General features: G+C 49.9%; 7 protein-coding genes across 11 annotated transcripts; 3 read left to right on the top strand and 4 right to left on the bottom strand.

Moving 5' to 3' along the window:
* Positions 1–27: 27 nt before the first annotated feature.
* LOC118513750 (trafficking protein particle complex subunit 4) lies at positions 28–1,373 on the bottom strand. The gene is made up of 2 exons (XM_036059910.1): positions 680–1,373; positions 28–618 (listed from the first exon to the last, which is right to left on the bottom strand). Exons 1-2 carry the CDS (start codon positions 852–854, stop codon positions 140–142), a joined length of 654 nt encoding a protein of 217 aa, XP_035915803.1. The 5' UTR covers positions 855–1,373; the 3' UTR covers positions 28–139.
* On the top strand, positions 1,133–4,343 carry LOC118513746 (etoposide-induced protein 2.4 homolog). Of its 3 annotated transcripts, none has more exons than XM_036059903.1 (5): positions 1,133–1,292; positions 1,745–1,874; positions 1,953–2,158; positions 2,233–2,910; positions 3,205–4,343. In XM_036059903.1, exons 2-5 carry the CDS (start codon positions 1,860–1,862, stop codon positions 3,575–3,577), a joined length of 1,272 nt encoding a protein of 423 aa, XP_035915796.1. In that variant the 5' UTR covers positions 1,133–1,292; positions 1,745–1,859; the 3' UTR covers positions 3,578–4,343. The 3 variants fall into 3 exon arrangements, with proteins under 3 accessions (XP_035915796.1, XP_035915795.1, XP_035915797.1); XM_036059902.1 differs by lacking the exon at positions 1,133–1,292 and adding an exon at positions 1,420–1,648; XM_036059904.1 differs by lacking the exon at positions 1,133–1,292 and adding an exon at positions 1,451–1,677.
* Positions 4,342–6,307, bottom strand: LOC118513744 (transforming growth factor beta regulator 1). The gene is made up of 2 exons (XM_036059901.1): positions 5,832–6,307; positions 4,342–5,739 (listed from the first exon to the last, which is right to left on the bottom strand). The coding sequence occupies exons 1-2, from the start codon at positions 5,949–5,951 to the stop codon at positions 4,579–4,581; spliced, it is 1,281 nt and encodes a 426-aa protein (XP_035915794.1). The 5' UTR covers positions 5,952–6,307; the 3' UTR covers positions 4,342–4,578.
* Positions 6,308–7,181: 874 nt separating this feature from the next.
* On the top strand, positions 7,182–13,158 carry LOC118513747 (coiled-coil domain-containing protein 97). 2 transcript variants are annotated; one of them, XM_036059906.1, is made up of 2 exons: positions 7,182–7,365; positions 11,948–13,158. In XM_036059906.1, the coding sequence occupies exons 1-2, from the start codon at positions 7,327–7,329 to the stop codon at positions 13,094–13,096; spliced, it is 1,188 nt and encodes a 395-aa protein (XP_035915799.1). In that variant the 5' UTR covers positions 7,182–7,326; the 3' UTR covers positions 13,097–13,158. The 2 variants fall into 2 exon arrangements, with proteins under 2 accessions (XP_035915799.1, XP_035915800.1); XM_036059907.1 differs by lacking the exon at positions 7,182–7,365 and adding an exon at positions 11,693–11,881.
* Positions 7,729–9,230, bottom strand: LOC118513749 (antigen 5 like allergen Cul n 1-like). Its single transcript, XM_036059909.1, has 5 exons — positions 8,987–9,230; positions 8,817–8,909; positions 8,555–8,745; positions 8,240–8,487; positions 7,729–8,155 (listed from the first exon to the last, which is right to left on the bottom strand). Exons 1-5 carry the CDS (start codon positions 9,006–9,008, stop codon positions 7,894–7,896), a joined length of 816 nt encoding a protein of 271 aa, XP_035915802.1. The 5' UTR covers positions 9,009–9,230; the 3' UTR covers positions 7,729–7,893.
* LOC118513748 (N6-adenosine-methyltransferase non-catalytic subunit) lies at positions 13,118–15,215 on the bottom strand. Its single transcript, XM_036059908.1, has 3 exons — positions 14,592–15,215; positions 14,346–14,507; positions 13,118–14,285 (listed from the first exon to the last, which is right to left on the bottom strand). Exons 1-3 carry the CDS (start codon positions 14,655–14,657, stop codon positions 13,335–13,337), a joined length of 1,179 nt encoding a protein of 392 aa, XP_035915801.1. The 5' UTR covers positions 14,658–15,215; the 3' UTR covers positions 13,118–13,334.
* A 260-nt stretch (positions 15,216–15,475) lies between these two features.
* Positions 15,476–19,024, top strand: LOC118513743 (protein mitoshell). 2 transcript variants are annotated; one of them, XR_004906506.1, is made up of 6 exons: positions 15,476–15,634; positions 15,709–15,865; positions 15,935–16,120; positions 16,184–17,132; positions 17,462–18,150; positions 18,919–19,024. XR_004906506.1 is itself a non-coding variant. In XM_036059900.1 (5 exons), exons 1-5 carry the CDS (start codon positions 15,601–15,603, stop codon positions 17,831–17,833), a joined length of 1,698 nt encoding a protein of 565 aa, XP_035915793.1. In that variant the 5' UTR covers positions 15,476–15,600; the 3' UTR covers positions 17,834–18,906. The 2 variants fall into 2 exon arrangements, 1 of the variants encoding a protein (XP_035915793.1); XM_036059900.1 differs by lacking the exon at positions 18,919–19,024 and having other exon boundaries at positions 17,462–18,906.
* The last annotated feature ends 7 nt before the right edge of the window (positions 19,025–19,031 follow it).

Raw genomic sequence — 19,031 nt, 5'->3', positions numbered from 1 at the left:
TGCTCAATTATTGTATTTTTGTGTTCATTTAACTTTCCCCAAACTACAGACGTAGGAACTTGCATTCCACGGGGAGCATTTATTTATGTGTTTATTTATGGATGTTTTGCTTAATGTACGTCCTGAACTGAACCTCAGCCTAAATACTAGCCACACCACCTTTCTCCACCTGATCCAACAACGTCTGCAGATTCGTATCGAACAGCTCGCACCGGATCGGCATCTCGAGCGAGTAGAACGGATTCTTCAGCACATAATCCGCGTACAGCTCGTAGATCCGTCGCAGCAGCACATCAATGCCCGGCTGCACCGTTTCCGCGAATATCATAAACTTTACGCCCGTCAGCGTCTGGAAGCAGTGCAATCGGAATGTATCGGCTTCCAGCACCTCAATGCCGCTACTTTTCGGTTCCGGGCTTAGCTGGCTGGCAATGGCAAACAGCGGGTAGAACATGCTGCCCAGAAAAATCTTCTCATTCGTCGTCATCTTCGGCCGGCTGAATTTGAGCGACAGCGGATAGCTGTCCTTGCTTTCGATGATTTCCTTCACCTCACGCCCATCCTCCAGGACCGCTCCGTTTACCTGCATCCCGTTCACGGCGATCAAGTGATGGCCCACTGCAAACAGATGATCCATTACTAGCGTACAGTGGCAAGGTAACAGCGAACCGATCCTTACCATTAATTCCATCTCGCTGCCCAAATGCAACGGAAATCCGTTTCGGTTCATACTCCAAACTGATGTCCAGCGGGTAGCTGAATGTTTTCTCCGTCTCGATTTTGGGCAGATTATGGTCCAGGTTGAATATCAACCCACCGGATTTGTTCACAATATACACGCCAAAAATGACCATTTCGTGGGGGTTCGGTAGATAAATTACACTCCAGATAACTCGCTATCACCTTCCGCAAAAAATCCCCTTCACAACATTTTCCGTACGTACGGAAACGTAAACAAAGCTGCCCCTTGACTTTTCCCTTGACTCCCTCTCTCTCTCGCTCTTTCTCTCGCTCTCTCATTTGACAGATGTCAGCTGCTAAAGTTTTGCTCATTTTTTGTTATTGACAGTAAATTTGAGCAACTCTGGCTCTCTCACTCCCTCTTTGTTTCTGCTCGAATGTAAGCGCACACACGCGCGCGCCTCTACTCACACTACCACGCATTTACTTGAAATGGGATTCCGTCGTGTTAACAGATGATTCTGTTCATTTCCTAGTCTAGTTACGCAGGTGTAGTGCAAAACAAAAAAAAAACATTTAGCTCCCGGTGGAAACTGTTTTCCCTCATTTCCGTAAGTTCCTAGCCGTGGTGCTTCATAGTTTTCACAACCCGTTGGCACTGTAATTCCCATCCGCGTACCGCAAGATTGTTGACACTTCAGACGCAATTTCATCTTCCGCGCTGGCTGTAAACAAAAGCTGTCAAAGGTGCATCGGTCCCGCTCGCACAGCGCTCCATCGGGTGTATTTCGGTCTCGCTCACACTCGCACACGCAAGGTGTTCCGTAGTCCTGTTGTCGTCCGTTATTACCCATCGTTTTAGTATGATTTCCATCGCCAACGACGTATTTTTATTTATAAACGTTTCTCGTTCCTGAAATACGCAAAACAGCTGAATTCCTTGTGTCCGCGTGTGTGTCGTTTCGGGGTACGGCTCGTGGATCGTCGATTGTTGATGTAGTCTGCTTAACAACAACCGTAGGTCATCACTATTACACATCTCTCTCCTTTCGTGGCTTTGCAGTTTTCATCATCCTAAGTTACATTACATCCCTTGAGGGGCCAACCATTTAAGTTACCACCCTAGTGGCATAACCCTGTGTAACACACATGCCACACGCACTGTTCCGACCAAGACGATGGAAACGTTGTGTGTAAGTATGGGGCTTCTGTTTCCGCGGGTTGCTTCGATCGGAAAATGTACGTCGCCCCTTTCTTTGTGTGGCTTGCAGAGAGTAGGCGCCACCGTGCTGCACGGTATCCTGGACAGCATCAAGGGCATCACCGTGATCTTCTATCTGGACAAGGAGGCCAACCGAAAGCTGTCCCAACCCACCACAAAACCGCTTCTGTCAGGATCGGCTCCCCGGACGAAGGAAAGCTTATCGTCCCAGCCTCGCACATCGTCATCGAGTTCACTCGTTTCGAAGCGAATTGAGTAAGTAGCCGCTGAAACCTGTCTATCTGTAAGCGATTGGAAAAAAAACCCCCTCCCGTTTCTCCTTCCGGCAGAGAATCCAAGGTGCTAAAGCGTGTTCTGCAGTGCTCGCTACTAAACGGTGGAATATTTATGCTCAGCATCCTCTTCTTCGAGTATGCCGTCCTGCCCGGGTTGCATCTCTTCCTGTGGTATCTGTTCCGTAACTCGTCCACCATGAGCACCGTCTGGGGCTGGATGCTACCGTCCCTTTCGCTGCTATTCAACTCGTTCTGGGTGGCGCCACTGTTCCTGCTCAGCAAGATCGTCAACAGCCTCTGGTTTCAGGACATTGCCGATTCGGCGTACAAGTTCCGGAAGGGTCGTCCCCAGCTTATACCGAGCATTAGTAAACTGATCGCCGACACACTGATCAGCCTGCTGATCCAGATCCTGTTCCTGCTGCAGAGCACGCTGGTAAAGTACCTGCCCGTGCCGGTACCGTTTGCCTGCACCGCTATCTACATGATGCACATGAGTCTGCTCTGCTCACTGTACGCGTTCGAGTACAAGTGGTTCAATATGGGCTGGGAGTTGCACAAACGGTTAACGTACATCGAACAGAACTGGCCCTACTTTTTAGGCTTCGGGTTACCGTTGGCCGTACTGTCCGAGCTGCCCAACTCGATCGTCATCAGTGGGTGTGTGTTTTCGGTCCTGTTTCCACTGTTCATTATCAGCGCTAATGAGGCGACACCCAAGGTGGATGTGTGGTAAGTGTGCTCATAGAGTTAGATCAGATTTCCGTATGCAGTAGGTCGCAACGAAGGACGATATAGCCTGCCGCTGGTAGCAGGTTTCAGTGATCATAGGTCCTTCTATTGAAGTCTTGAGCACTCTCTCCAAATTACTTATCATAGAGGTTGTCTAACCCGAATGGGCTGTAGCTAGTGATAAGGAAGTACCCCACGATCTCTAATTTCCACGTCCATTCGATTCTCTACGTTCTCTCGTATACGTTACGCTACAACATTACTCACTCACTTACCGTTTATCGTCCTTTGCAGCGAAACACCGCTAAAACTGTTCTCCATTGTGGTTGCCCTTACGAATGCTCTCTTCCGGGGTCGAACGAAACCCGGCAAAGCGGCCCTATCGCAACCGCTTACACCCGGTAGTGCTGGCAGTCTGCACAATACTCGTGGCCTAACACCACCCCTATCATCGTCAGCGTCTGCTTTTATGTTTCAACAGCAGCAGCAGCAGCAGCAGCAGCAACAATTCCGGCACCACAATTCTCAGAAGCACCATCACCACAATCGATCGCACCATCGTCAACCTTCACCATCTCCGTCGGCCGCCTCGTCCACGTTTGCTTCCGTTCAAACGGCCCAGCTGCATCAACAGCACACCGTTCTTAATCGACCCCTTAGGCGATAGGATGCGCTTCCGGAGGCGCGCTTTCTTGCTCCTCAACAAACAGAACGAAAGCTCAAAACGACGAGACTAGGGGAGCAATCACTGGACGACCGAAACCCAACCGAGAGACACGGGGGGATGTGCAGGATTCGCTAACGGTTTTTTAATTTTCCATCGGGAATGTTTGTGCAATTTTACCTCTTTTTTTCTTGACTCAAGAGCAGACCGCTTTAAGGCGACCGGAGATATAGAGCATTGGGCGAAACGAAAAGGAAAAGATATTTTTCGTAACTTTAACTACCAATTACATTACTAACCTCCAAGCTTAACCGTCGATCGTACACGTACACAATCAAACCAACCTGATTAGGACTGTCGAATTGATGAGCTTTTCGCCCAAAATTATTAACCGATTTGATAGGCAGAGCAGATTTCCCATGTGAGAGATTTATGTTAACTAAAATGGGGCGAAACAAACACGAGTAGATCAACTGTTACACAGTGTGATGTACTTATAGCATAATGCGTGTGTGTGTTTGTGGGGGGGTGTGGTGTATAAAAGAAAACGGTTCAACGATAGCAGCTAGAGTGACAAAAAAAGGCTTTCGTTTCCGCACACACCGGGTTCGGGAAAAGGGTTTTGTAAAACGGTTTTTCTTTTTTGCTTTTCTCCTGTTTTTGTACCGCTCCGATACATGAAAGACTGCCCGCGTTTTTAGGCTGCGCAAACGTGAAATCTGTGAAACAGACCATTAAAAGGTAATAAATTTACTCAAAACCAAACGTATAATACGACCGCGTCGATCACCACTCCCGGTTTGGTATTAGTCTTTGCAAACGAAAGGTTCTCTTTATTGCCCTATTACGGTTTCGGGATTCCTTGGTATCGGATTCTTTTGCCCACCCCACACGTTGGGAACGTTTAAAATACTCCTGACGAGGAGGTGCCCATCATTGCTATCCACTTCACAACGACTACATCCTATGTACAAAATGAGCGACACGACGACCACCGACGACTACTACACCGACAAACTGAACGAATTACCGTCCGAGTGGTCGAACAGTTCGTCCGGTGGTTCTTCCTTGATTTCCGGCACGGTACGATACGTCGAGATGGTTATGTGGCGCACCAGCGCATCGTAGCTCAGTGCCGGATCGTTCTCCTTCTCCCTGCTGGCCTCGGTTTCCTTCCGCTTAACGATCCTGTAACTCGGGCAGGCCTTCGCAGCCGGTAAGCTCTGCAGGAGGTTCGCGATGGTTGGATGCGCCAGGCCGAAGAACCAATCACCCATCGGGCGGGAATCGATCGAGCGTATGTTGAGCGCGGTGTTGATCCTGCGCAACAGCTCCGCATGACAAGCGTCCGTCGTTGGGCCACTGATTGCTGTGTCCTCCTCGGCACTGGTGCCGTTCGTTTCACCAGCCTCTCCACTTGTGCCCGCCGGATCGGAATCGTCGGGGACGATTTCAAACCGTGGCCGTTCGCCACCGTCCATCACGCGGCAGGTATAGTTACAACGTTTTTCCGGATCTTTATAGTGACCGTACGGTCGGGTGATCGTGTAGCCGATCGGATAAAGCGCACATTCCGTGTGAAAAGCCGGCCGATCCGGTACAATTTCACCCAGACTGTGCACGGTAAAGCTACCTACCGGCAACGGGTACGTCGGATGGCCCGACTGGTCAACCGTTATGTTTTGCATACGTTTCTTCCCATTGCCACCGAGCCGACCCTTCCGTCTCGGTTTACCATCCGGCGCCTGATCACCTTTTCCCGCCGGTCCTCGCTTTTTGCCTACCCGGTGACCATTTTTACCACCGTGTTGCTCGCCCGCTCCTGATTTCCCGTTCGCCTCTTCGTCCTTCTCAACTTTCACCTCCACCGTCCCGTCCGGCACGGTTCCCTGAGTATCGTGTGGCGCGTCCGCCGGTCCCTCGCCGGAAGTGGTCGCATTCGGCGCTCCATTAACAGTGGCACTTTTGTCCCGCTTCTTGTACTGTCGTTTCGGTGGTAAACTGTTTGCTATCAACTCGTTCAGCTTGCTGGACGGTCGGCCAAGCTGCGTTTCCATCTCGTGCTCATAATCGAGCAGCTTCTTGAGCAGAAACCGGCGCTCTTCACTAACCTGACCTATTTTTTCCTGCACCTGTGCAATGTGGTCACTTAGTGCGGCATTTTCCTGCAACATGAAGGCCAATGAGTGAGTGTGTGTGCAATCGAAATCGAAACCGGACCCCCACTCCCCATAGAGCGGCACTTTCTTTAACTTACAAACACCATATCGGTCATGTAGCGCTTCAAACGACGGTACTTTTGCCGATATTTAGCATTCGCTTCCTCGTCCACGGCCGCTGTTGCTGCTTCCGATGGTTCGCAGCTGGTGTTTTGCATTTCCTACGCAACTTCCGCCGCATCGACGCCGGCACACGGGCAAGAGATTGCGGCTGCTGCTGCTGCTTCAGCGTAGACAGCACCCCGTGGGTAGGGAAAATAGCGCGCGCGGAATGCTACACAAAACCTTTGTACTATCGGCACAACGGACACCGCACAGTCACACGCGTCGCGTACGGTAAAAGCATCGGTATTGTCACAACAGCTTATTAATTGCTTTCATTTCCTATTGATGGTTTTGGGGACTAAGCGAAAAGCTGGCGGCAAGCATACGCGCGACACTTTTGGGGGAAATAAACACAAGTCGCTTGCAAACCCGCGTTGGGTCGAATCGTAAACAACCCACTCGTCATACAAGTGCTCGAATCCGCATGCAACGTCCTAATTTTGTGTCACAAGCCCGCCGGCCATACAAAATTGAGGACGTTTTTACATGGGCTGAGGACATTCTGAGGACGTTCGGATTCGGGCTTATGGGGTGGTGTGCGTGAGCGTTTGCGCTCCAGCGGTATACATGTGTGTGTGATCACGCTGTTTGTATGTATTGTGATATGTGTTTTCTTTCGCCTTGCCACTATTTGCTTCACAAACAAAACAGCTCTTTTTAAAATCATTTATTAAAAGAGGCTTTGGCCCTCAGAGACCTCATCCGCCTCTTTAAACACTCCGATAGTATCCGATGCCGGCTACGAAACACATCCGGAAGCTTCCTACGCCGGCTCCGAAAGAGAGCCAAAGGCTTTCATTGCACTACGTTTTTCCCGCAAATTTTTAACACAATTGATTAATGCGTCGGTCCCTCCGATACAGGAGCGATCTCGACGTGACGCGGATGTTTTGGCTGGCAAAGTTGCTTTGCCTAAACACAATTCTAATCGATAACAGCAACTGCGGCCAATGGTTTGTTTACGTGCCGGCACCGTACCTGTCAAGTCTACACCGACGCGACAATACATACCAATACCGCGCGTTTACACGGTCGAGCAGTGGCATACACAGGCATACACATCGACTCAGGCAGTGGAAGAATTGACAGAGCACCACAGACGATCATTGCCATACTGGCAAAGAGGGATAGCAATATGGAATGTTGCACACGAGCACAAAATTGGGTACAAAGCTGAGGACGTTGTGCGGAAACTGCTCGACAGGACCAGTGGGAACAAGCCGCGTTTGACAGTTGTGCACAAGATCGTTAGTGTTAAGGTGTGCCTGTCAAACAGCGTGCCTGTCAACGTCAAAATGCCGTGCAGAAAAAAAGTTGGAAGCAGCTTCTTGGAATGATCACGATCTTCACGTTACGATCGATTCTCTTCATATTCCTGTAAATTGGTGAACGTTTTTGAAAGTTTAAGTTACCTAACCTTATTTCGTGATGGCAATTGTGTTCGATAGCGCTGAAGCTCCGCAAAAGGTAAGCGAAGATAGAAACGGCCACATTCTACTCCAGCTATACTTACTACTACTGCAGACCAACGTTATCACTTTGGGGAAACCGGGTTTCAATCCGGAAAGAACAAAAATGGCAATATTACCTACCCGGGTCGTGCCGCCTCAAACGGTCGCTCTACGCTGCTCGCTTTTATCATCATGTACCAGAGTTAATGGACGTGTTTAATCAAATATAAAAACACGCAAATTAACTCCTCAACATGACGGAAAAAGATGTCTCGCACACGCGTTTTCACTATTCCTGTAACCTGGCAAAAGAATCGAGGGAGGGGGCAACATTCTTGCAAAACTTGTTCGTACAAAGGCAACAAAAAACATACGGGACTCGAATTTAGCGCTCGTATCGTAGATCGTTTACATTTAATGTCATTGTCCTTGCGGCTCTCGGGCAAGGGAGGGAGGGCGAATGAATGTGGGAAAGGCAAAGGTCTGGTCGGTCTGGTTATTTGAAAAATAAATTACATTAACACATAGTTCACCACGCCCGCTTTCACCACGCTGCCGTCGGTTGCACCGGTTCCCCGATGTTGCAAAGCCCCGGATAGTTGGTGCTGCAGCCCGTCACGCACAGCTCGCACGCATTGCCCTTCACGTACACCGGATGTCCGCGGGCGATCGAGTTCGAGTAGTTGCAGACGTAGTTCTGGTGCACCCAGTCGTGGCCCTGCTCGTTCTGTGTGTACTGTATCATGGCGCATCCGACCGCCGTAGCCTTGTCCATGACGATCTGCGTAAAGTGTCCAATGTCCTTCCTGTGGAGTCGGAAAAAAAGGGTGCGGAAAATTATAACTGCGATGAGTGGTTCTACTTTCGTGTGAATCTGTAGGGATGCGTACGGTGGGTCTTGGCCGAGCAGCGGATACGAATCGATGTAGTCCTGATTGGCGTTCTCGTTCTCGCCATACCAGCTGTACAGGAGCTCGGTCATCGTATCGAGCGGCGTCACTTCCATGCCGTAGAACGAGTTGGCCGCAATGTTCTGACCGACCAGCGGGAACAGCTTCGTGTTGCGACAGTAATCATGGCCGTAGATGCAGGTCTTCACGTTATACTCGGCCAGCTTCTGTAGCTCTTCATCCCAAATCTACAGAGTACAAAATGGGTAGTAGTTGTATGGTCTCAGGTCACAAAGTTCGGTCACCATCACCTACCAGCGTTGGCATTCGAGAGGCTGGCGCATAGTTGGTCACCTCACCACGCGCAACATTGGCACGGAACACGTTGTGCAGGTCTAGGATGAAGGTTTTCACCTCCTCCGTGATGGGCACCAGCTGCCGATCGACCGGACAGTATGGTCCGTAGTTTTCGCTCTTGCCACATCCCACATGCACTAGGTTGTTTTCTGTAATCACAGGATGACATTGAACAGAACACAACTCAACACAACACGCCGCTTCGTTCGGGGACACTTACTACACAGCGTAGGATCACAATAATCCGTCTGACCACTAATTTGACTGATAAGTGCAAGCAACACCACCACCACCACCGCACACGCCGTTATCCCTGCAATGGAAGTAATCTGTATGAGCCACCAGGACATAAAAGAAGCGCTCCTTGCACATCACTTTTCTGCCACATACTTCGCACTGGCACTGAAGACATGATTATTGTAAAATGAAATCTCCCGGGGCGAAACACATTGGAATTAGTAACACTGCTAAGGTAAGCACTGGTGCGGAATCTGCCTACTCCCCAGCAAAGGAACAAGTTTACTGGAGAAGCTTTCGGACAGTTTTAAACGCATCCGGTTGTAGAGCTGCCCTATTTATACTACGCACCGGTTCCACGGCCAGGAACACTAAGGTGGCTGGTAGTAGACGGATCGATCTGACGTAGGTAGGAGATGGTGGATCTCGACTCGACTTGTGGGTGAGATAACTAGAACCCACTGGCATGCTTCCAAACCCCCCCCCCCCACCCCCCCCGCTGGTGGGAGCCTTCTTATTGATTAGTTTTCCGGAATCGTGGAGTGAATTGGCGAAGCGGAGTTGTGTGATCGTGATGCGTCGATAAGCAATACGCAACATCATCAGCGGAGGGTTCTCGTACCTGTGCGTGTGTGCGTAAGACAAACACATTTACTATTTTAAGCGAGTGTGGAAAAGCTCTAAGGACTTCGAGCTTTGGGTACGTTAGGTGTATTGCATTGCATGAAAAGGACATCCTGTTTCCTGGTTATGGTGCTATAATTTTGGATCAATTCTTATGATTCATTTTAAGAGCATAGTCTGTGTGCGTGAGCTTAGAACAACGCACACACTTCGCACGGGCTAACGGGCACACAATTTCCCATCGTCGGGGAACAATGATGGGAAACGACGGTGCTCAGCTTGCAGGCGCTTCATCGCACGCGTGCAATGCCCTACCGTGAAAATCATGTTCACCCACGAGCGAGCTCGTTAGTACGATTGTAATTGCTGACTAAACTGTTGGCTACTACTACTGCGTCGAGCTACTACCAATACGGCCGCCGATAAATTGTTGGGAAGGGGTGCAATTTCCTGGCAATCGAAACGCACCTCTCCGCGTTTGTACTTTTCGCCGTGTCGATTTCTTTTATTCCCCCCTAATTATCGGCCGCCATACATACCCCTATCCGGCTATCGAGATCAACGCAATCAGATAAAAAAAAAGCGGACATTCAATTGAAAGCGTCATGGGAGGGAAATGCGTGTAGAATGCTGTTTTGTTGTTAGTCACACCAGCTGAGGTTGAGATTTTTGTACTTTCTGGAAAGCTTTAAGCATTTCTGATGCTGATAATGCAGTTGTACCTGAGCTGTTGCTTCGATTCCGGTTCCGGCCGGTTGGATAATGCATCTAGTTCCGGTCTGGAAAGATGATTATCTTGGGTGTATGAACAATGGTTTCTTAGCAGTTCTCTTAGCATGAAGGGAAGCTTTTTTTGCCCTTGGGGGGGGCGCGATCACTACTTTCGGACAGATTCCACTGCTCCATGTTCACTGGCTAGAATATAACATTCGTAGTGATCGTAGGGGGCATCGCGCTGTGACAGCCTTGTAAGGACGGCTGACGTATGAACTTTAAAGAACCGTAGATGAAGGGCTTTAGGCTCCTTCAAGATGGGCAAGATGTGATCAGTGACGCGATTTGGTATAAAATTGGCCAGAGAGTGGACGTAATTGCACCACCAACTCTAGGAAGTCATTACGATGCGGACTGACCAGAATGGTATCAGTTCTCTCGTTATTTTATTATACTCGCTTTGTCGCTTCGCTCGCTTTGAAGTACATTAAAATGCTTGTTAAATAGATGATCTTATCCAAAGTCTTTTACTAAAGATCGATTTTTAATAAGACTTCATAAGATAAGTTAAGGGGGCCAGTACGGTAGCAAAGGCGACAGTGGTGCCGGTCTTCATACGGCAGGGCTGAGGATCAAATCCCATAAAGATTTGAGCATAAAAAGGATAAAATCAAGTCACAGGAAGCCATAAATGGTAGGCCGAGACGTCTCGAGGTTGTAGTGCCAAGGAAGAATACTAAGAACCGTCTATGAAGCTTTTCATTCAAGCTTTCTTCAGATTGTCCATTCCACATACCCATACTTTGAATGTTGGATATCGACTCCCTTTCTCGCCGCAGCCGTCTAGCAATCCAAAATCCCGACTTTTCTATGTGAGCCTTACAGCTTTAAAAGGCTTTAAGGGCAGACGGTCATCCGGTGCCATTCTCATGACGTGATCAACCGCCACTGGTTCTCAGACCTCCGTTTAACTGGTTGGCAGGCAACCAGTAGTCTTGCGCGAGTCTCAATATCTATGTTGTTGTCGAAGGGCTCACACTTTTGACCTGAGATAGGAGATGTTTTGGACGACTTTAAAGATGCAGTCACCTATCTGCGTACATCATCCCTGCTTAGGCTTAAGCTATCAATTCTCTATCGGATGCAAAACGATAAAGCGACAAAATATGCTGGATTATCAACCAGAACATTTTCCCTCACCAAATTGTCCTTCGGCCGTGGGAACCTCCAATATGTACACGCACAAATAATAGCCGCAATTAAACGGGGTGAATCTCAATCGACGAATCGACCCGAGCAACAACAAACATCAAAGTACATCCGTTAAATGGCTAATTTATGCACCACGTGAACGCAAACACGACACAATGATGCGGTGTGAGTTGCAGGCCGTCCGTCGTACGCATCACATCATGTGGAGCGATTGCTGTATGAAAATGGTTCGCGTTAGATTCGCGCTTCGAATGTTGCAATGCTGCCACGCGAAGGAAATGTCGCAAACGCTTCCTTTTTTTCTGTTAGAAACGCTTCACTCGGATACGCACGCACACAGACAACCGTGCTTATGCAAACGCGCCTGCTTTGTTGGTAAACAAATCGTTCGCTCTTGGTGCGCTGTACGGTTCAGTGTTCCGTGTTGGTGGTGGCACGCGCTGAAAAGGAATACATTTTGGCCCAAGAAAAACAAAAGCCATGGGTACATTGTCGAAGGTAATCAAAGCATTACTTTAAATCGTGGAGTAACAGCTCATTCAACTTTTGATCTACTGTTTTCAGTCTGCAACCGACGGGGACGGTCCGCCTGCAACTGCAACGCCACCCGTTCCGGTGAATGAGTCCGATATTTTCGACCACATCAGCAACAACCCGCAGGTGTTTTACAAAAGCCAACAAATTAACGATCCCGAACTTACGGCGAGCGAAAAGAAAACGATCCTTCGGGACGTGCTGAACAAAAGCCACTGCACGTTCCTGTCCCGGTTTGGGTGCTTCATGCGGGATGAGCATCTGCAGTACTTCGAGCAGGACGAGCAAACGCTGGCGTACAGTCCGGATGAACGGTACGAGATCGATCACCATTTGGAGCGTATACGCAAACTACGCAACGGAGGCCGGGCGATCGAGGTGCGCAATCGACGGTATGCCGCGCTGCAGCGAATGTGTGACGATGGGACGTACTTCAGCGAGACGGAAATGATGCAGCGGGACCCACTGCTGTACGACCAGCTGGTGGGACAGTACATGACCGAGCAGGAAAAGCACGCACGGGATGCGAGTGTGCCCGTGCCGCGAAGTGTCGTCGGCATTCTGCTGAAACAAATCGATAAAGATCGGGCGGAGAAAGATTTGCAGGCACGGCAGCAGGAAGAGGCGGCCCGTCAGCCGGCGGACGGTGAACCATCGCGTCCCAATTCGCCCGGTTTCCCTCGTGCGCAGTGGGGCAATTTCGATGAGGAGGAGGAAGCGCGCGTTGCGGCCCTGAAGCGCACGAGCAAGCAGAAGCGCAACCGTCATGCGATACCGGCGGCACAGATGATGACGGCCGGCGAGCGAAATTTGCTACGGGATGAGTTTGTGGGCATTATGCACGCAAGGTTTATCGCGGGCGAGGAGAAAGAGTTCGATTACACGCAGATAGACGATTCGGATGCGTACGACGATCTGGACACGGTGGATCACGACGAGCAGGAGAAGTACTTTAATCTCGACGACGAATCGGACGTACCGGATGGGAACGATGGCGAGGATGCGATGCAGGTAGAACCGGCCGGAGAAGAAAGTGAAGAGGACGATTTGGATATTTACATGCGCCATCTGAACCGACATCTGGAACAGCAGCAACGGATGACGGCGGAGGCGGAGGCGGCGGCCACCACCGGGAACGAGGTCCGTGACCCGTACTGCGAGTACGACAGCGATGAGTAAACAGAGCAATCCTTTTCCGCGTAAGCGTTTTCTTGAAAATATTATAGTTTTATTTTGTTGTATTTGCTTTTGCTTCTTTTTCCTCTTGTTGCTTTTGAGGCTGTGTTAAAATGAAATGTAATGAAAAGAAAGAACGAAAAAACACATAATGGAAGGATTTCTTCTCCCTCTCCCCTCCCCTCCCCTTCCCCCCTTTGCCCTCCCTATCGCCCTGAGATGTGTAGGTAACAGGGGTATTCTACACACGCGATCTCCCCCGAATACGGGGAAAACCACGGCCCCGGCCCCGTAACACTTTCCCGTTCGCTGGCGGACTTTTCGGTCGCAACGCTTCGATCCGCTCGGTGCACCCGGTGGTTGGACTTTCCTCGAACGAGTTAGCGTACAGTTCGCTGTTAAAGTTCGAGTTGGTCAGCTCCGGTCCGATCGTTACCCAGCCGGGCCGTATCGTGGAATCGCGCCCGAAAATGTGCAACCGGCGGCGCCCGAGACAGAAGTGTTCGATGATGTGAAAGATTTCGATCGGTTTCTCCAAACTGCCAAACTCGGCCTCCTCCGAGATGATCAAGTCGATGTCCACGTTCGCGTGAATGAAGTCTCCGTCGGTCGACCGCCGTACCGTGCCCTTGATGCCCATCAGACAGTGTTCCTTGGTGCGCTGAAACACGGCCTTCGGTTCGAGAATTTTCGAATGGCCGGGTGAATTGATGTTTGTCCGTATCCAGCAAATGTCCTCACACCGTCGGAAGCCCCACTTGCGCAAACAGTTGCGTCCCATGTCCAGCCCTTCGGAGCTACCGCACCACAGAAACACGAAGCTCCGATGGGCGGCCACCTCGCCAATGTCGAGCGCGAGTATTTCGTCCCACGACCAGAAGTTGCGTGGTGCACCGGCCGCCACTGCCGCACCACCCCGTGCGTACTCCTCGAGCGGCGGTTCGATCAGGATGACGTCGAACTTGGTGCCGAGCGTTTTCAGATCGAATGTTTTAAGGTCCGCCCGCAGGTACATGGGCGGTGTGGCAGTTTCCGCGATCAGCTCATCCTTTAGCCGGATCAGTTCGCGCAGCTTCGGGTACTCCTCGAACCGGTCCGCTAACCCGACGTCACGGATAAAGTTCTGGGGCCGCTGCCCCGTATCGACAAAGTGCTGGCAGTAGTCGTTGTGCGGATTGGACGATTGTGTGCCCTGGAATGAGAGGAGAGATTTTATTTGTGCTACCAAGGGGGCTGGTGAGTACTGACGTACCTTTAGAAAGGTGGACGAATCCCGATACACTAGCCCTTCGGCCGTTTCAGACGATTTCGACGAGCTGGCTTCCTCGTCCTCGTACCGTTGCGATTTGTTGATTGGTGAGCCTTCCGCGGTGCCGAGTACGTGCTTCAGATCTTCCACACAGGACACACCAAACTGTACAGGAGGGAGTGCATCGAACCATTAGTTCCCAACCGAACACTTCCCATCGACCATGGCTAGCCCGCCCGCGTTACTTACGGTTTGAGCGAGCAGCATCTTTCGCTTTTGTGATTGCTCACGCCGGGACTTGATAACGTCGCTCATATCGTATTTGTTGCTAGGTTAACTTTCTTTTGCCTACTAGTTATCGCTTCCACACCTACCCACAAACTTATTGCTAATAATCGATCAGGCGTGTTATTTCCTAAAAAACGGAAGAGTAATCAGCTACGAGGCGATGGTGCCTGACGATGCGGCATCATCATATTCGGTTGGTGATGAGGTTTTGCTGCTTATTGCTTTGATTCTTCTTCTTCCCGGAGGGAGAAAGTTCGGTCCGTGCGTGTGTGTGGTTTGTGTTCCAACTCTGTCCCCGGGGTTTGGTTGTTGATCGGTTGCGGGCAGTACGGGCGCAGATGTGGGTGTCGGCTGGTGTGGGGCCGCGGAAACCCGCGAAACTCGTTGCCCTCTGTGGCAAGGGCAGTTGATGGCAGAAGGCGTTGCTTTGTCCGGTGTCCGGTTCCAGTCGCGGGTTGTCCGGTTTGCCACAGGTATTCCCGTGCGCCCAAGTTACTTCACTGTGTTTTCTTGTCGTATTTATTTGGCCGTCCGCATCCCAAACGATGCCTGTGCGTGTAGTTGTGGTGGTTGGCTGTCAGTTTTGGTCCGTTGCGTGCCGCGCGTTTATGGTGTCGGATTGTGGTGTTCTGATGCTTTGCAAACCGCGGCAACATGTAAATGTTGTAAAAATATTACAATGTTGAGTTGTTTGCTATTTTGGAGAGTTTTTTATACTTTTTGAAAGGAATTATTACGTTTATAATTTAAATGTTTTGGTTCAGTTGCCAAGTCGAATTGTTGGAAAAAATCACCTACTTCAACTCTAGTAGTTGCCTACTACACATTACCATGGCAACCATAGCAAGCATTCCAAGTTCTTGCTCGATGCTGGCTAGCATAACGGTCAGTTTAGTCTCGCCGGTTCTTCTCAACACCTCGTTCAAGTGCGTAAATCCTCTGACCTACTCGTAGTGCAGTTTATTTGACGATGAATCCTAATTTTGCAACAGACAAACGTTCTCGTAAGTAAAAGCAATGGCCGGCCGACGTGGAAACCCAATTTGAACTCTTAATCCAAACCAATCCTATCGTACAGGGTCCAGCAATCGTACGGAACAGCAGTGTCCCGTGCAAATGTTTTCCGTTCCGCCACCTGCAATTCCACCGCCAAATACTGTCCCACTGCTGATGATTCGGTCCCCGATGCCTCCGGTGTGGATATACACCGGTCCCCCGAGCTATGACCAGATGCAGTAAGTCGGTGGAGCAGGAATATTAGTGTACGATCGATTAAAAACCCCCAAATGTGCGTGTATTTGTAGGTTCAATTTTAGTTGCTCATCTGGAAATTCGTTCCTTAGCAACCACCACCATACTGCTGCTACATCTGCTGCCGGACCATCGACATCGTCGGTTGTTTCATCATCGTACGAATTCAGGATGTCGAGCATTATCCAAAACAACCCGTTCATCATGGCGGCTGCCGGGTCGGAACAAGAAACCGCAGTGTAAGTAAAATTCGTTGCTTTGCGTGACGCGCCATAATTTTAATCCTCTGTTCGATGCTGTAGAAGCTCCATATCATCGATGAAAAAATCACCGCCTACTACGGCGTGTCTTCTCGAACAATTTCCCGAGCTGGTGCGGACCGCACTGGAGGGATGCAAGAAGGCGGAACAACTTGCCCAGAACCACCAGAAGCGGCCCTGCTTCAAGAAGATTGACAGTCTGTGTGCCCGGCTCAAGCAGGACCTGGTGAAGGTGGATAACGTGATGTCGAACATCAACTCGCAGGGTTTGGCCTGGGCGGTGAAAGATTTCATCTTCGTGTTCACCCGGATCATGAACGCGTGGCTCATCATCAAGGGGTACGTGCCGAACAAGCCGGAAGGCATGCTGACGATCCAGCGCGAACTCTGTCCCAACTTTTTGGACGCATTTGGGCGCTGGCATGAGGCAACGCACGAACTCATCCATTCGCTGATCCAATCGTTCACCAACCTGAACAAGCTGGCCAAACAGCAGCGCAGTGGGGGGAACATTTTTGCCAAGCCCGAAGAACAGCCATCCGGTTCCGGTGAGGGTGCTGCTGCAAGCGGTACTACCGGTGAGCAGCAGCCTCAGCAGCAGCCGCCATCAGCGCACGATCTGCTGCTCGGTGAGATTGGGGAAACTGAACCGCTCAACTCACTTGGCGAGGGATCTTACATTAAGGCTGGCGTTTATCACTTCAATCCTCCACCCGGATTCGAGGAAAAAACTCCGACCGAACAACAACGCGCTCAAGCATCGGCCGAAGGATCGCCCGTTGCAGCTGTTGCTCCGACTAGTCCAAAGCATGCTACGATTACCCACAGCGATGATTCCAGCAACACCACAGCCAGCCCGAAAACTGAGCGTCAGCCAGTGGAAACTTTCTTTCGGAAAACTTGGACGGACTGCATTAAATGGGTGGTGGATGAAGTTCGTGCGATCGAGGAAGGCCAATATTTCTATTGCATTAATTTTGCCAAAAATTATGTAAGTTTTTTTTTTTTGTTTTCGCACCACCGAGCGCGTCCGATCTCTCCGATCGCCATAGCAGAAGGCTCATTTAATGCAGTTCTTACGAAACTGAAGGCGGATTTTTGTCCTCCAAACCAAAAAAACAAAAGCAAGCAAGCTTTCTCCCTCGCTTTTCCGAGGGCGTATGCGCCAAAAAGGGGAAACCCTGGACTGCTCGGCGCATGTCCAGAATGGACGCACGCACTCTCTCTCCCGCTCTTGGTTCTCAAATGCAACGGATGAAACGGTCATTGCAATTCTTTGCCCACACTCTCCTTTCACCTTTCTCTTTTCCCCCCTTTTAGTTTCCCGGTTTCCATCTGATTGCATCGGACATGATAGATCTGCGCCAAGTGTACCGGAAGCATCATGCGGGACAGTACACGACGATGGCTGAGGTGATCGATGATTTGAGGCAGATTGTAGATACCTGCAAGCTGTACGTTGAAGTTTCGACCGAGTTTGAGATTTGGACACCGAGCGAACCTGTTCCGGACAGCAGCACCGCCATACAACGGCAGGAGTGGGAAAACTTTACAAAAATTCAAAATTTTATCGCCAAAATGGAATGTCTGCTGGCGCTCATTTGTGCCAAGGGCCGATCGGCAATGACGGACCGTGGTACGGATGGTCGTTCGCTCGTTTGTGGCACGGACAACGGTCAGCGGGCGGCCTAATTTCGAATTAAGTTTTTCGTTGCAGGATGGTGCAGGATATGCCAATTATTCTCTCTTTAGACTTTAGACACCAGTACAAAACTGCTAACCGGATATCAGGACGCTAATCTAAATGTATAATCGTAATATATTAAATGACTTACTTACTTACTTACTTATGCGGCGTTACAACTACTTGGCGGTCTTGGTTAGCTGCAACAATTGCTAGCTGACCGTTATGGCGGTCTGAAAGGACTTTACGGGCTGGGTCGTCCGATGTCATTCTAATGACATGATCATCTCACCGAAGCCTGTCGAGTCTAACTATCTGTACGATGGTGAGATCATCTCCATTGTCCTTCCACATATACGGGGCCAAACATCCTTCTGAACGTGGCTAAGAGGGTTTCGTCAGTTTTTTTATCTGAGTCCATGTCTCAGAGGCGTTGCAGGGCTGCTATTGGCTGGCTCCACTACCTTTTTTTCGCCTCGTTAATCTCCAGAACCCGAGGTTCTGTGCCGCACGCTTGATCTTTTGATAAGCTTCTGCCTACATAGCAGAGCCTCAAACCAGTGAGCGTCTATGTCATCAACGTATGCCAGGATCTGGGCTGACTCGTAGATGATGGTCCCCGAAGATTCCACCTCCGAGCCGCTGATGGCATCTCTCTAGCGCCAGATTGAAAGGAAGACAGGCCCTGGGTGGTAGCAAAGGGCCCTGAGAGTTTTCCATCCACCTCCATCTGGCATGTAATGTTGGCCATCGTCATTCTTACCCTCCTGGTAAGCTTGGGCGGGATTCCAAAAGAGCTCATTGCGTCGTATAGTTTTACCCCGGGCTAAAATCAATGAGGTAAGATGGTAGGAGATGGAGCTGCTGCTCCGCCATCTTCTCCATGGTTTGCTGCATCGTCATGACCTCGTCAGTGATTGATTTTCCATTTCGGAATCCTCGATAACAGTTTCCAACTATCTCTTGAACGGAAGGGCAGATCGACCTTTTAGATATAAGTTCTTTGATTAGAAATTAGCGATTAATTATTTAGTTCCACCTCTTATAATTTTGAAACATTGTTTTAAACTGTTTGCTATCTTTAACCTTGCAGCGAAGGAAGCGAATCATCCGTCGACGACACGCTGCTACACGAGGCGAGACGATCATGAAACGTGTTAATAGGTGCGACACAGCTATTGTTGGATTGGCTGGTCGTTGTTTCAA

This window comes from Anopheles stephensi, chromosome 3 (assembly GCF_013141755.1).
Source record: "Anopheles stephensi strain Indian chromosome 3, UCI_ANSTEP_V1.0, whole genome shotgun sequence".
Taxonomy (NCBI): Eukaryota; Metazoa; Arthropoda; class Insecta; order Diptera; family Culicidae; genus Anopheles; species Anopheles stephensi.
Note: the sequence above shows the minus strand (reverse complement) of the source record. Positions and strands in the feature narration are given on the sequence as shown.